The sequence below is a fragment of the Kryptolebias marmoratus genome, linkage group LG21, assembly GCF_001649575.2.
Source record: "Kryptolebias marmoratus isolate JLee-2015 linkage group LG21, ASM164957v2, whole genome shotgun sequence".
NCBI lineage: Eukaryota > Metazoa > Chordata > Actinopteri > Cyprinodontiformes > Rivulidae > Kryptolebias > Kryptolebias marmoratus.
Genome location: NC_051450.1, coordinates 23276068 through 23291426, shown reverse-complemented (window position 1 = coordinate 23291426; position 15359 = coordinate 23276068). Strand labels below are relative to the sequence as shown.

The 15359-nt window shown below is 43.3% G+C and overlaps 1 protein-coding gene across 2 annotated transcripts in view; it reads right to left on the bottom strand.

The window, feature by feature from the left end:
* Nucleotides 1-447: 447 nt before the first annotated feature.
* The window catches only part of LOC108251229 (sodium channel protein type 4 subunit alpha), a 102022-nt gene continuing 87110 nt past the window's right edge, over nucleotides 448-15359 (bottom strand). For both annotated transcript variants that reach the window (XM_037973131.1, XM_037973130.1), the window contains exons 26-31: nucleotides 14785-15060; nucleotides 10188-10241; nucleotides 9806-9943; nucleotides 9454-9558; nucleotides 9105-9375; nucleotides 448-6480 (exon numbers count right to left, since the gene is read on the bottom strand). In XM_037973131.1, the coding sequence (XP_037829059.1) occupies nucleotides 5177-6480; nucleotides 9105-9375; nucleotides 9454-9558; nucleotides 9806-9943; nucleotides 10188-10241; nucleotides 14785-15060 (2148 nt within the window). In that variant the 3' untranslated portion in view covers nucleotides 448-5176. The remainder of the gene's footprint in view (nucleotides 6481-9104; nucleotides 9376-9453; nucleotides 9559-9805; nucleotides 9944-10187; nucleotides 10242-14784; nucleotides 15061-15359) is intronic.

Below are 15359 nucleotides of genomic sequence, written 5' to 3'. Positions count from 1 at the left end.
CTGTCCTGGTTTTAGTTTGCTGATTGTTTCTCCTTCAGGTTTCCTTGGTTTTATTCTCTGATTTCATGAGTTCTTTTCAGCCTTCATCCTCCACCTTCACCACTTCCTGTCCAACTTCAGACCGAATCCTTTGGAGCCAAGAGACGGCTCTTTTCTCCGATCGTGGGGCTCAACTCAGCAGAAACAGCTGAAATAATCCAGATCCACAAATAGATCCAGGGTTAGCGCCTCTGATCGGCCGCTGTCTGAATCTCAGGGCAGAAAAACGATTAGAACCGTCTTATTTTAGTCAATATTCTGTGACAGAACAATCAACAAAGATGGAGAACAAACGACAGCCCAACAGATTCAGTATTAAACTTTTTCTGCTTTATTACAGGAGGCTTCTCTTTTATATACACAGACATGTATTTGCAAAGTACTAAAAAGTAGTTCAACTCAAAGTACTAAAAAGTATATGTATATAATTATATATATATCTTCATGTTCTATTAGTAGTTCTTGTGTCTAAAACAGCGGAGTGGGGGGGTCACTGAGGCACGGCTCTTTTACACCGAGGTTTCACCAGCTGTCGTCAGAGGAAAACCTTCCAACTCCTTCCTTTTATTTGGGTTTAAATCTCTCTGCAGTTGGAAGGTTTTCACTCCCAGCTCTGACTTTTAGTTGCTTTTGTTCCAGCAGAAATCTAATTTAACTACTTGTATCAAGAAACCTCTCATCTCCTACCTACTGGTTGCTATTCAGAGCTTTAGTTTAGTTTTTGCCAGGTTTAGCAGCTTTGTTTTAGCTCCTTAAAGCGACAGCTGGGAACCTGGGACCTGTTCTCCAGCGGAGAACCGAGGTTTCTGCAGGGCTGATATGAAGCTGGAGATCCGGTGAAACCGGGCCGACGGGCCGCGGTGTAAACGGAGCGACGGTGGTTCAAGCAGCCAGAGGACGCCAGGAAAAGATCCACGTAAATAAGATCCGGCGCCGCTGGCCGCCTGTTGACAGAACGCTTGTATTGCATTTATTACACAATAAATAGGAATAATGAAGGAACCTCTGGTTTTTGTTGGCTTTTGGTTTGGAAACAGGGAAGGAAGGCAGGAAGGAGCAGATCCTCAGTCTGAGTCCCCTCCCATCAGAACCTGGACTCTCCCAAACCCCCGTTAGCACCACATGGTCTCCCCCACAGCTCAGAACTAACTGCTCCTCTTCAACAGAAGACCTCAGGGTTCCTCACACTCTGAAAGGTTGGTTTTAGGTTTGTCTGAATCCTTCTGGTGTGGCCTCTCAGTCAGAGGAGGCCTCAAAGGAAAACCAGGCTTTCCCTCCAATCAACACCTTCATGCATGTGACCAAACATCTGTCTGAGACCCTGATGACCCTCTGCTGTGGAGTGAGTTTAATCTGCACGTGAATTTAGGTTACAGCTCATGCAGCTTTAAAGCCTGAAGTATGAACTGAAAAAGCTTCTCAGATGGGAACTGAAGTCCAGTTGTTTCTGGACTGGTTCTGGAGGTTCTGAGGTTTCAACCACCTAACCGTCCTCAGACGGACTGCTAACGTTCCAGGGTTTGTGCTCCGGTTCAGATTCACTGAAAGATGTTTGTTTTACTGTCAAACTGAACAACAACAAGGCTTTTAAACCTGATAGAAAGGGTTCAAGTTGAAGAAAATGAATCAAAGATCTGATGGATCCTGAAGCCAAGAGAGGACACGCTGAGAAAGTTTACTTCATTTCTAAATAATGAATTCTCCTCTTATCTGCTGATGACAAAGATCATTTTCAGACTTCAGAGAATCTGAACCTTTCTTGGTTTAAAGCGTCCAATCAGCTGTCTGATCAATAACCTGTGAGGAAGAGTCCCAGCTGGGAGGAGGGGCGGAGGGGGGCGACGGGGGACTGTGAACCTGTTAATTATCAAAAACCAGAAGTCATCAACCAGCCAATCGTGTTAAAGCAGTCAATCAAGAAATCAATCAGTCAGTTGATGAGAAAGCATGGCTTGGAGTGTTGCTTTCATGTGTAGCAGGCACACTCTGGGTCTATTGCTACTGAAAACAGCCCTTCAGCACAACTGCAACCTGAAAAACGCCTCGCAGCCGAGCTCAGCGTGTCGAGAACTTATTACCTCATTTACATCTTTTCTCAAGAGTCGAGTAGAAATAGAGTCCAGACGGTGCCAGAAAAGCTTTCGTTCATAGTTCAAATGAGTCTATTCAAGCGTCAACAGAGACAGAGGTCGTTCCACAAGCAAACGCTGTACATCAGAATAAAAAGGGTTTCCTGTGCGATGCCGTGTCAGTGCTCAGAGATCCCGTGAATCCACGGGTTCATACCACCAAATGATTCCAAAAGGTTTCAGCAAACCGTTATTGCTCGACGCGGTTTGTTCTACTTAGTTCAATTTCTTTGTGCAAATAGATAAAGAGCAGCCTCGCTCAGCATTCACTTCTCCCACAAGCAAAACGGGTCCAAAAAACAGTCCGTGAAGAAAGAAATCAAACACAGAAAGCCATGGTTAGATCTGAAGAGTTTCCTTTCAACCTCAGAATTCAAGATTTACCTGCAACTTCAGCCTTTGATCAGTGAACTAATTTAACCCAAACTTCAAGGTTTTTCTACAAATTCAAAGATAAAATCAGAGTTCGGTGTTTGAAATGAAACACTTCAAATCATTTAACAGAAAACATGAAGCAGAAAACTTTCAGTGTCCAAGAAAAACCTGCAGCTCTTCAGACAGTTTACAGGATTAATGAACCTTCACCTGATCAGGTCCTGGATGGGAAACAGAAACACAGATCTACGTCAACAAACCAGTTTCTGTGTTCAAACTGCAGCTTTACCAACAGAAAAGGTTTGAAGTCTTTCCTGAGAGAGTTTGATCAGCTGCTTTAGTGATTTATCGTGTTTTGTTCTTGAGAAATTACACTTTAAATTAAGTTTGTACCATTAAACTGGAGCCTTGAACCCAAAACTCCTTTTGGACCAACTGGAACCAAGTCTGAGTCCAAGATTAAAAAGTGGTTTCACTTTAAAACTAGTGATGATAAGTTCATAAAACTGGTGAAATCAAATGAGCTTAAATCCACACCTAAAAACCTCCCAAACTGATGCTGAAAGTGAGAAGGTTTGATGTTCTGTGAAAAGATAAAGTACTTTGGTTTTAAACTTATTTTACTGATTTGTAGCTTCGTTCTTGAAGTAAAACAAAGAAGAGGCTTAGCTTTGCTGCGAAACAACAAACACGAAGGTTACCTCCCTGAAGAAATCAGCTTCCTAACTGTCTCTTTGTTGGTTTGGACATTTCTGTCTTCTGCATTTGTTTAAATGTCTGCTTTCGAAGAACTGCTAAGGTTTGGAGCGCAGACGTCAGGCAGGACAGGCTGAGGGACGTCTGCTGTCGGTTATGGAAACAGGAAGAGAACGAGCCTTTCCATCGGCGTCAGAATACCTCAAACTGACAGCAGATTCCTCTGAAGGCGGAGTCAGAAAACAGGAACACAAACAGAAACTTCTGCCGTTATAAAAGCTGATGTACGAGTGTTGATTGATGGGACATTTTTTAGTTTTTTGGTGTGTCTTGTTCAACCCAAACACTTGATCACTTTTATCTGAACATTCATCTTTCCACAACTGTTTCTGAAGCGTTTCAAACCCTTAAAACTTCATTAAGATGGACAAAACCCAACCTAGAACCACTCTGTGTTCAGAGCGGCTCTCTGGTCTGTGTTCAGCTTCCAGTCGGTGGTTTTAAAGCTCAGGTTTTTCCAGGACACTGAGGATCAGCATCGAACTGAACGGAGCGTGAAATCCTGGCCCTGATTGGCTCTTCCCGGTCAGAGCCGGCTGACACCTCCAGGACCCGAATCAGGATCTGGTTCAGGTTTGTGTGGAGCCGAACTCGGACCGGACAGATGGCGGCGGATGACTTGTCGAAAAGCTCGGTGGTGTATGGCTTGTGTGCTCGCTGTTAAGTTTGTACAATTTGATGCATTTTGAGACATGCTTGAGTTGATCTTCTTTAGCATTTTGACTCAGATTCAAAGGTAAATTTACCTGATTGTGTTTGCAGACTGTGATATAAAAGTTTTCCAACAATCAGCTAAATTCTCTGAAGTGTTTGAACTAATATTCTTGTAACGCATGCAGGACTCAGCAGTAATCTCACAATTTCAGCCAAACTTAAGCAGCCTCCTGATTTCTCTTGCCAATTAGTAAAATAGACTCTGAGTGTTGACTTTTGGACAAATCAGCCACCGATCAACAAACTGAAGGACGATCTCTGAGTTTGGGACTGTGTAGAAAATCTCATTGTGCACTTGGAGGAGTTTTTGGTGTTCCAGCAGGAGAAAAATAATCACATCCCCTTTCAGCGCGCCTTTGCCAAGGTGCAGTAAAGTGACAGCAAAATGTAAACTCAAAAGTGCAAAAAATGCAAACAAAAAGCAATAAAAGATGAAGTTGTTTTCCAGTGAGTGAGGTGTCTCTTTTTGTTTCTCCTGACGGCACCATCTCCTCTCGTCTTTATTAGCTTGTGCCACTCCGAAGTCTGCTTCGTTTTTTCAACTTACTCTAGAAAATATAAAAAATAGTAATAATTGTACCAATATGAAAAGACTTGTAACATCAACAACGTTATACTTTTACTACGAAAATGTTTGTTTTTTTAAATAGCGTTGCCCTTCTCTCTCAAGTCTCAGTCAGAAAGGTGTCGAGAAACTTCAGCAGGAATACCGTCGCCCTTAAAGCCAAGCTTACTCTGAGAATATTAATCAACTGTGGGGGAACAGACCCCCAGGCCAATAAATGATGGGTACGTCGGTGATATAGTCTCTCTGACCCGGTCAGGTCAAAGATCAGGTGCTTGGCTCTGCTGGACAGAACCAAGCTGGAGTTCCTCCTTATTCTCCTGTTTCTTTTGCTCCAACAAAAGGCAAGATGACTTTACAGAGAGGTTTACCCCTTTCTGTTTTACAGTTTTTATTCAAAGCGGCGCTCCTTCGAGTCCACGAGTCTCCACGGGGAAAAGGAAATGACATTAAAGGTAGTAAATATTCCACTTTTTGCCCTCCTGTAGGTTTTTGTTCATAGCTTCTTTCTGCCTCAGCTGCGATACATTCAGTAAACAGACCAAAAAGACTTCCTTTACCCCAAACCGGGTTTGATTTCTCTGCTTTTCGGTTCCTGCTATGGTTCTGTTTCCATCTCTCTGTCCGGTTCGACCACTGGCGGAGACTGTTCGCTCAGTTCGCGGCCGGCGCTTTCAGCAACCGTTTCTGTCTTGACAGTGAGCGGATTAAAGTTTTCTGATGTGGCTCGGGTCACGCTGTCATAGGACGGTGGTGATGAGGTGGAGGAAACAGTCCCGGAGCGCTCTCTCCCTAACAAGCTGGAGCCGTAGTTCTCCTTCATCATGGTGGCGATCAGTCCTTCCTTCTCAGGAGCATCATCTCCAAATATCACCTCGTCAACGTTCTCGCCTTCGACGGCTGCATGTCGAGGCGTGGCGATCTGCCGGTACATGTAGGAGGCAGCCTTCACCTGCCGCCTCACCAGGTGTCTGCGGTAGCACCTCTGGATGATGGTGGCAGACACTTCTTCCTGTTTACGCCTCAGAGTTGTTGTGATCGGCTCGTAGGAGATCTTGGATGGGTTGGAAATCATGAACTTCTCCTCCATCTGCTGCTTGAGGGCGTCCATCTCACCTGACTCCCCGAGAACACGCTTGGTGAAGGCAAAGAGGATGTCCAAGCAGTGGATTTTGTCACCACTGACCATGGGCAGGTCCATGGAGATCAGCTTGATCTTGTTGGGTTTGCCGATGCGCAGCGGCTCCAGGAGTGAGTCTGCAAAGTCCGACAGCTTGGAGTACTCCATGAACTGCGTGGCTTCTGGGTCGAACTTCTCCCAAACCTCATAGAACATCTCAAAGTCGTCCTCACTCAGCGGTTCTGTGCTCTCCTCTGTGGCCACACTGAAGTTCTCCAAAATGATAGCGATGTACATGTTAACCACAATGAGAAAGGAGATGATGATGTAGGTGACAAAGAAGGTGATGCCCACTGACGGGTTCCCACAGTTCCCCCTGACGGTGGTGCCGGTGTGGGGGAGGTTGGGATCACACTCCTCAGGGGAGTTGTTGAGGATGGGGCTGAGCAGACTGTCCCACCCTGCAGAGGTGGTGATCTGGAACAAACAGATCATGCTGTTCCCAAACGTCTCAAAGTTAAACATATCATCGATCCCCGCCTGTCGCTTCACGTAGGCAAAGTTCGCCATGCCAAAGATGGCGTAGATGAACATGACGAGGAAGAGGAGGAGCCCGATGTTGAACAGGGCAGGAAGGGACATCATGAGGGCAAACAGTAACGTCCGAATGCCCTTCGCACCTCTGATGAGTCGCAGGATTCGTCCAATTCGGGCCAGTCGGATCACTCGGAACAGGGTGGGCGACACAAAGTACTTTTCGATGATATCAGCCAGCACGATCCCTAAAACACACAGGAAAGACAATATGGAAGTCATGATAAGTTGAACTGTCAAATAAAATGAAGACATTTGTTCAAACATGAATATATTATACAACCAGACACCTGACTAGAGAAAGTGGAGCCCCAAACCAAACTTTGGGAACCACTGTTCAGACAGTAAGGGGTCATATTTAGTAAGAACATGACAATAATCAACAAACAGATCTTTAAATGGACCAGCATTAAAGAACTCCAGTTGTTCTAGGAAACGTCGATTGCCTGAAAGCGTTCAGATTTCTGTGTATCTGATGAGATTTCCGTGAGCTGCATCATCTAAAAGCTCTCAGTTTGGATCTTTCAGTCGTTCCGTGTCAGTCCGGTTGTTATTAGAACATGAGTGATTGGTTCTGGAGGACTGAGCCGCCTCCTCCTTCCAACAGCGAGTCAAGCCTTGTAATTCATCCGTCTTTTCCTTGTTATCCAGGAACGATGGAGAGAAGCTGACCTGTCATCACAAACACACACTCCTCTGTCGTTCATCTCCCAGTGTGGCGTTGGAGGTGATGAGCGGGGGGGGTTCGAGAGGGAATCACCCTCCTCCCCCCTCCGTCCTGTCTAACACACAGCAGCTGATGTTACGAGTCAATCATGTTGGGTTCATCTCCAGGGGCCGCCCTGTGGCAGCTCTGATTGCTGCTGTTACCTTCACCTCCCCCAGGCAGCCTCGTCACAACACACACACACGCGCACACACACACACATACTGGTTAATGTCACCTATTAGGACACTTATTTTAAACAAGTTTGGTTGGTTAATTATGGGGACACCACTTTCTGCTTGGTCTACGGAAGTGTTGACCATATCCATAAATTTATTTTTAGCCATAAATCACAGATATCACTTAATATTTTGAATACACACAACAACCTTAAATATAATGACCTGACTGAATACTATATAATGAGGACATTGCTAATTACATTAATAAGCTCCGACATAAACATAAAAATACATTATAGGGACTAAGAGGGTTTGTAAAGACACTGTATAACTTACAGAAATATATCCAGTGAGTGCCACTGTAATGACAGTCATGTGCATTAAGCAAGCACAAGTGACATAGGGACAGTCTAGTCTAAAGAAATACAAAAATATAATTTTTTTGAACATAAAATTCGATAAATGGAACATGATCAAACCCAAAAATATAAATGTGAGCAGCAGTACAATGTAATATACTAAGATATATGGGATAATTCTTAAAATACAGATTGTTAATATAAATTGACGTGGCTGACAGGGTTTTAATTTACTGTGAGAAACATAATGCTCTTCTTTCAAAACTTTCTCAGCTTTTGTTTTAGGTCTAAATGAAATGACTACACTTTAGTTTGGAACAAAAGTGATGCACTAGAATATCTTGTTTCACTGCAGATTTTGAGTAGTGAGCCAATTAAATTCAACCCTCTTCTTCAGAATGGCCAGATTAAGATTATTTATCCAACTTTAAGACTGAGTTACCACACAAATTTAAAGTTGGACCTAAAATCCTAATCCTAATACTCTCTGTGTGAATTATTCATGAGGACATGTAGTACCCAAACTCACCAGCAGGGGCATTGTTTCAATAATAAAAAAAACACACAATTCTGATTTTTGTGAACTATGGGGACATGCTCAAATGTTTTGAATTTACTCTTTTAGCATCTATCTAAACAAACTCCAATAGTTTTATTACTGTGAAAATTGTGCGGACTTTGGGTCTGTCCTCACAATTCCAAATGTCTCCTTAGCGTGGTATGTATTCATGTAAAATGCAAGAACACACACACACACACACACACACACACACACACACACACACACACACACACACACTGTCAGGCTAACAGGAGCAGCAGTCGACACACAACATGACTACTGGTGGATAAACTGCTTTGTTATGTGCTGCCTCAGTTGAACGTCACGTTTGTGTGTTTCAGGCGTGTTTCAGGCATGTTTTTAGGCATGTGTCAGGCGTGTTTCAGGCGTGTTTCAGGCGTGTTTCAGGTGTTTTTCAGGCGTGTTTCAGGCATGTTTCAGGGGTGTGTGTGTCCCTGTAAATTATAACATGAAACCTAGGTGCAGGTAAACATGAAGGCCACCTTCACGGTCACTTTATAAGTCATCACTCCTCATCTGTCTTCATAGCCTTCTTTATAGACGACTGCAATGGAGACCTATTTGGGGCACCTTGTAAAGGTCTGGAAATGCTTAAATATGTCCAAACCTCTGCTGCCGGGGTCCTCACCCTTACAAGAGGTTGACAACACGTTAATCCAAACCTCAGTCAATGTTTCAGTTAGGTTTCTGATTCAAAGTTCTTCTTCTTGCCTACAAATCACTGCATGGTCACGCTGACTTCCTGCATCCTTACAGCTTGTCCCAGAACCTCAGGTCTTCTGACACAGGACTGCTCTCCCTTCCTCACACCAATCTGCTTTCAGTGTCGATGCTCGAACTCTCTGGGATACTGTTCGTCTCAACATTGGTAACGCTTCATCTCTGGAAATCCTAACATGTTGTTTATTCATAGCTTTTCTTCTCGATGGGAGAAGATAAGATGATGGAAAAAAACATTAACAGGTAAAGGAGAAGAACTGACCAACGATGGAGAGGATTACGACCACGAAGTCGAAGATGTTCCAGCCCACGGTAAAGAAGTAGCAGCGCAGAGCCATGATCTTGATGATGCACTCGGTGGTGAAGATGACGATGAAGGCCAGGTTGACGTAGTAAAGGATCTTCTCCATCCGAGCCGACTGCTCGTCCGTCTCCACCATCATGGTGATCATGTTAAAGAGGATCAGCACCATGATGATGATGTCGAACGCCTGTTTCCCAACCAGGTCGAAGAAGAACCCCTGCAGAGAGTTCTGAGAGGAGACAAAGGAGCTTTAACTGATGCACTGAGTAGATCTGGACTTAGTGCTTTTATTGTGAAAGGTTGGTACCAGAGGTCTCGGGATGGGCTTCTGTGGTTTCTTGGAGCCCAGTTTCTTCATGGCATTGTAGTATTTCTTCTGTTCCTCCGTCATGAAGATGTCCTGTCCTCCTAAGTAAACAAACATAACAAGAACTTATTATTTTTACTGAAACGGACCAAAACAACAAATTTGGTGCCTCGGAGAGGAGGTTTGATTGATTTTATGTTCCTTAAACAGAATTTATGAGCCAACAAATCAGATTAACTCTGAAATCAATTTTCAGACTTAATTAAATCAATTTCAATAATTTTTGCAGTAAATAAATAAGAGTCCAGCACATCGTCGAGTTTGTCTCAGGTGTGTTTGTTCTGCTTCTTATCTTTCGCTTCTGTTGGTTGAAGTTGTCGATGATGACACCGATGAAGAGGTTGAGGGTGAAGAAGGAGCCGAAGATGATGAAGATGACGAAGTACAGGTACATGTACAGATTGATCTCTTTGATCGGCTGCTCCTCAACCTGCAGAAATAAACTCAGATCAGTTTAAAATATATTAGTTTAGGTTCAGGTGCTGCTCATCTTTAATTCTTTTATAATAATAATATAATCGAGTTTTATTTGATAAACTTTACTTTTTCATTTCTTTTCAGATAAAATAAACATTAATTTTCTCTCTTAAATATATTCTTTTCAGGAAGCTCCTGATCTCATATGAGCTTAAAAAACAAACATATTTGGAGTTTTAATCTCAGTTCGAACTCACGGCTCTCGAGTCGACCGCTGCGTACATGATGTCCATCCAGCCTTTAAACGTTGCCTGGAGAACAAAACAAAGATAAACTGATTCACAACATTAGCTTTAATTCATTGAAGATTTCTGCTTTTTAACGCCTGAAGTTTCAAACTCTGTCGATAAAACTTCAATTTATTCAAAGTTTTTTTTATTCAAAACGTTGACAAGAATAGACTAAATCTGTAAAACCTGTCTGCACTCTATTTTTATGCATTTATATTATTAAGCATTTGTTTATCATTTAGAAACTGAAAAGTGTCCCAGAGTTTGGACATAAAATTTAATTAAATTTTAATTTATTTTGCTTTCCTATAATTGTTTAGCACTGATTAAAGCCGTCAGAATAAATCCATCACGTCTTTTATTTATTAACATCACGGCTCAATAATTATTTGGTAAAAGAAAGTTTAAATAAATGTAGAGAAGCTTTAAAATCAGCAGTTGGAGTTAAAGCTGGTTTTGTCTGAATAATTACAAACTGAGCCGCAGTCTGGTTGGAATAATAAAGATGTTTTTGTGAGTTTCAGGTTCCTGATGATGACGGAGACTCTCGAGGAGTCAGAATATCCCTGACTTATGTGTTCGGAGGCAGAACGTCGTGTTTACCTGTTTCTGTGAACGATGTTCTTTTAATTATCAGATTATTGTTTCAGTGTTGGTCTTTTTGAAGGAGGAGATCCCCGTAAAACCAGGTAAAAATATAATATAATAACTGAAATAAACCTCCCTAAAAGCTGCCAGTATTTACCTCCTTTGTTTAATAAGAAGTAAAAATATCCCAACAGTTTAATGAGAAGGAAAATCCTCAGACGGTGTTCAGAACATAAAACACAGGAGTAAAATGAGACGTTTTAGCTGATAAAAATCATCAGAAAAAGGCCAAACTGTGAAGACAGTTCCTCTGCATCCGTCACCACGGCGACGCTTTGCTCATTTCCTGCCTCTGAATAAAAGGTTTGATAGAAAAACCTCCTGTTTGAGCAGAAAAGAAGCGAAAAGGAGAAAACTCCCATCAACACGCCCTTATAAGGACTTCCTTCCTCTCTGGAGGGCTTCAGAAGAACAGGTGAAGAAAACTGAGGAAGATGAAGGTGACAGAGTGGGCGCCCCCCGGCCATCACTCAGGCCTGGAATCAGCCTGTCGCCACGGTTACCACCTGTTATATTATGGTCTGTCGGTCGTTTCAGACCAGACCCCCCCTGACCTACATCACTTCAAAGCCAACACAGGTTTATCAGGTGAGTAAATACTTTTTATTGGAGACTTTTTGAAATAAATGACTCAGATGAAGATAAAAGCTGGTCATTAAATTTGGCATTAAAACAGAAGAAACAGAGCTGTTATTAAATAACTCACTAAACTGGGGTTTGGCTTTAACATCTTACAGATATAAGAACCGGAAAAAAACACCACATTAATGTTCTGTTGTTTGTTCTGAGAACCCGACGCTGAGGAGGTGAATCCATCCAGGGTGTGGGGGTAAACGATGGTGTAAAAACCAGCAGATCCAACGCCGCGGCTCCATCTGAAGCAGCTTATAAGTGTTTCTTTAAGATGAGCATCAGACTACAGTTCCGGTTTTCCCTGCGACACTTTAATTCATCAAACACGTTCAAACCCAGCTCAGAAAGCTTTTGTGTTTTTTACAGCGTGGAGCTATTTCCAGATGCTAATGGAGAGGTTGCCCCCGCCAACTGTTGCCGCGCCGACCGGCAAAGTGCTGAGGAGTGCTGAGTGACTGGTTGCCAAGGCGACGGGATCCTGACAACTCTTAAGTTCTGGTTTGCTGAGGGTCAAACAGCAGCAGCTCTCTGATCCACTCTGTTCTTCTTGTCTGTGCATCATTCCTCCGTTCATCACTTCATCCTTTCTGTGTCAGACCCTGCCTCCACCTCATCAGCTCCCCCCTCCTCCTCCACCGCCGCTGTTCCTTTCTTTTCGTTTGTTATTTGAACCTTTTCTCCGACTCTACATGCACCTTCCCTCCTCCCTCCCACCTGGCTGCAGCCGCTCTAAAAATAAAAGCCTCTCAGACGCTGATTGATTGGAGGCTCTCAGGATGCCCGAGGTGGGCGACGAGCGAGCCAGGAGGAAGGAGGAGGTGGGGGGAGGCGCTGCTGGGAGCGTTTTAAAACGACTTTTAAATAAAATTAAAAACGTCGAGACTCAAAGTTCAGATCAGAGGAAGACATCCAGTAAAAAAGAGGAAAAACTAAAGCTGCAAACAATAAAAGTGATTAAAAAAGAAGAAAATTAACAAAACAGTGGGCTGCAAAAGTATTCACCCCCGTGGATTAAAATCTTCAGATTCTTTAAAAGAAACCAAACCTTTGTGTGTGCATATGTATTCACCCCCTTTGCTTTGAAGCCACGTTTCGTTTCAGATCATCAAACTGATGTTAACATCCGACAGAGATAAACCTGAAATGATGACCCGACGAGCAGAAATCCTGAAGGTCCTGAAGCAGCCAAGCAGCCCAGACCATGACCCTACCACCCCCGTGTTTGACTGTTGGTACGGTGTTTTATTCTGAAAGTACACCTGATGGAACGACAGGTCCACAGGATCATCAGGACGGGTTTTGGTGAATGTGAGACGGTCTTCATGTTGTTTTGGTCTTGGAGGCCATTTTGTCCCTGTTCTCTTGTTGACCTTGTTGACCTCTGCCTGCAGAGTTTCAGATGTTGTTTATATTTCATCACAGCTCGATTTATTCCTGTGGATCAGAGTCTCACAGCATCCTAACCTCAGCTCGATCCTAAAGTCTGACCTTTTCCATAGTGAAATAAAACCCACCATAACCTCTCTGTTAATCATATTTTATGTTCCTCATGTTTTATGAGTCATTTGCTGCACGTAAAGGTTGATGATTTTGTAAAATATTTTGTTGGAACGATGACATAAGAAGGTAAAAGAGGTCAGACAAACAGTCCAAAGTGAGCCGTGTGAGGATAAATGTTTCACTTTGTGCTTCTGAAAGGCTTCATGCTGAACCATCAGAGCTCAGTTTCTGGACTTTCTGGGGTCTGCAGGAGGAGGTGGGCCGCTCAGGGGTCCCGGCGCTCTTTAATACAGTGAGTATAAAAAGAAGCGTGAACTTTAGGCTCTGTGGAGAGTTTCAGGTTTGGATCCTTCCTGTTGAGTTATTCTCTCCAGGATTCTGGGTCTGAATGTGTTCTTTAACCACATGAAGCCGGTAAGAAAAGCTCCACGGTTCGTCGAAACTCTGGGGGTTCGGTTTTCTGTCTGATACCAACTTAAATCTGACCTATGAGAAAGGCCAGACGATGAAACATGAGTCACTCCAGGCTCCCCTCCGTCCGCGGGGAAATGGTTCCAAATGGGAATTATATGTTTTACACGTGTTAGTTACAGGTTAGTTGCAGTTTGATATTTCATCAGATAAAAGATGGCGAAGGTGTAAAAAGAATCGTGTGTATCCAAACAGAAAAGGTTTCATTTTGTAACTGAACCATTCGACTCTTTGCTGCTTCGGCTGATTAGTTTTCATGAATTTCTGACTCAGAGTTTAAATTTCTGAAGGCTGGAACAGATTTTCCTTCAGATTTGACTTGACTTTAAAAAGGTCAGTTATTCAAGGTCTTCTCAGTGAAGCTCAGCCCCACAGCATGATGCTGCCGCCTCCGTGCTTCACTGTGGAGATGAGGTTGATGATCAGGGTGTTGATGAAGTCCATCTTTAATCTGATCCATCTCTGAACTCTGTCAGGTCCTTCAAGGTTTCCTCTTCTGGAGATTACACCTTCTTCTCTGCTTCAGACTGTCAGATAATCTGGATTTTATTCCTGCTTGTGTTCGGATGAAATCAACCTTTTCCCAATTAAAGAGTGAATCTGTCTCTGAGGGGTAATCTCAGTTTTATAACCTGGGATTAATCCAGGCTCCTCACACGTGGTCATTAAACTGAACTGATGGTCTTTTCAAAGCTGAAGTTGTGATTTTAACTTATTTACCTCTTAGATCTGAACTTTTTTGTATTTTATGATTCTCTGAATTTGACGGTTTTGTGTTTAAACTGGACTCATACTGGAACATTTGATTTACTTGTACGGTGGCCTGAAAGGATTTCTGTTGTAATTTGGGGGTTTATAGATTTAAAAATTAACTGAATTCAGTGTTTTTTTATTTTACCTGACTAAATTCAGATCCTATTTGCAGAATAAAACCTCTGAATCTTTGAAACGCGACACAATAAGATAAACGTCAAAGAGGCAACAATTGATTATTTCTCCATTTCCACCTTGTTATTCATCAGACTGAAAGCAGAGAGGTTCACACCCTGAGTCTGAGTTTGCTGCTGGTTATTTCATTTATTTGCTGTCAGAAACAAGAAGATCTGACAGATTTCTCTCACCTTTTGCAAATATTAGTCGAAAAGGTTTGGTAGTGACTAAATTTAACCCCAGTCAATAAAAACTTCTCCTTACTGCAGGAGTTACTGCTAACAGCAGAGGTTTTATAGAAATGTTGATTTATTTTTACAACCTTTCAAACATCTAAATGACTGGCGGACGGTGCTGGACCAATGAGGAGCGAGGAACTCACCACTTGCAGCAGCGACAGGTATCCGGCGCCCACGTTGTCGAAGTTCACCTTCACTTTGGTCCAGTAGTACTGCGAGGTGTCGTTGGTTTCCTCGCACTGGGACCTGTTGTTGATGACAGAGGCGTCGTAGACGTATCCCGTCCGGTTGACGCAGCGGCCGAACTTCCCGGCGAACAGGTTGACGCCCATGATGCTGAAGATGAGCCAGAAGATGAGGCAGACCAGGAGGACGTTCATGATGGAGGGGATCGCCCCGATCAGAGCGTTCACCACCACCTGCACGGAAACACGAGAGTTAGGCCGCCGTCTAAGAAATGTCTGAAAGCCGTCTAAAATCCATCTGAACACCGTCTGAACACCGTCTGAACGCCGTCTGAAAGCCGTCTGAGAACTGTCTGAACGCCGTCTGAACACCGTCTGAACGCCGTCTGAACGCCATCTGAACACCGTCTGAACCGTCTGAACACCGTCTGAGAACTGTCTGAGAACTGTCTGAGAACTGTCTGAACGCCGTCTGAACACCGTCTGAACGCCGTCTGAACGCCGTCTGAACGCCATCTGAACACCGTCTGAAC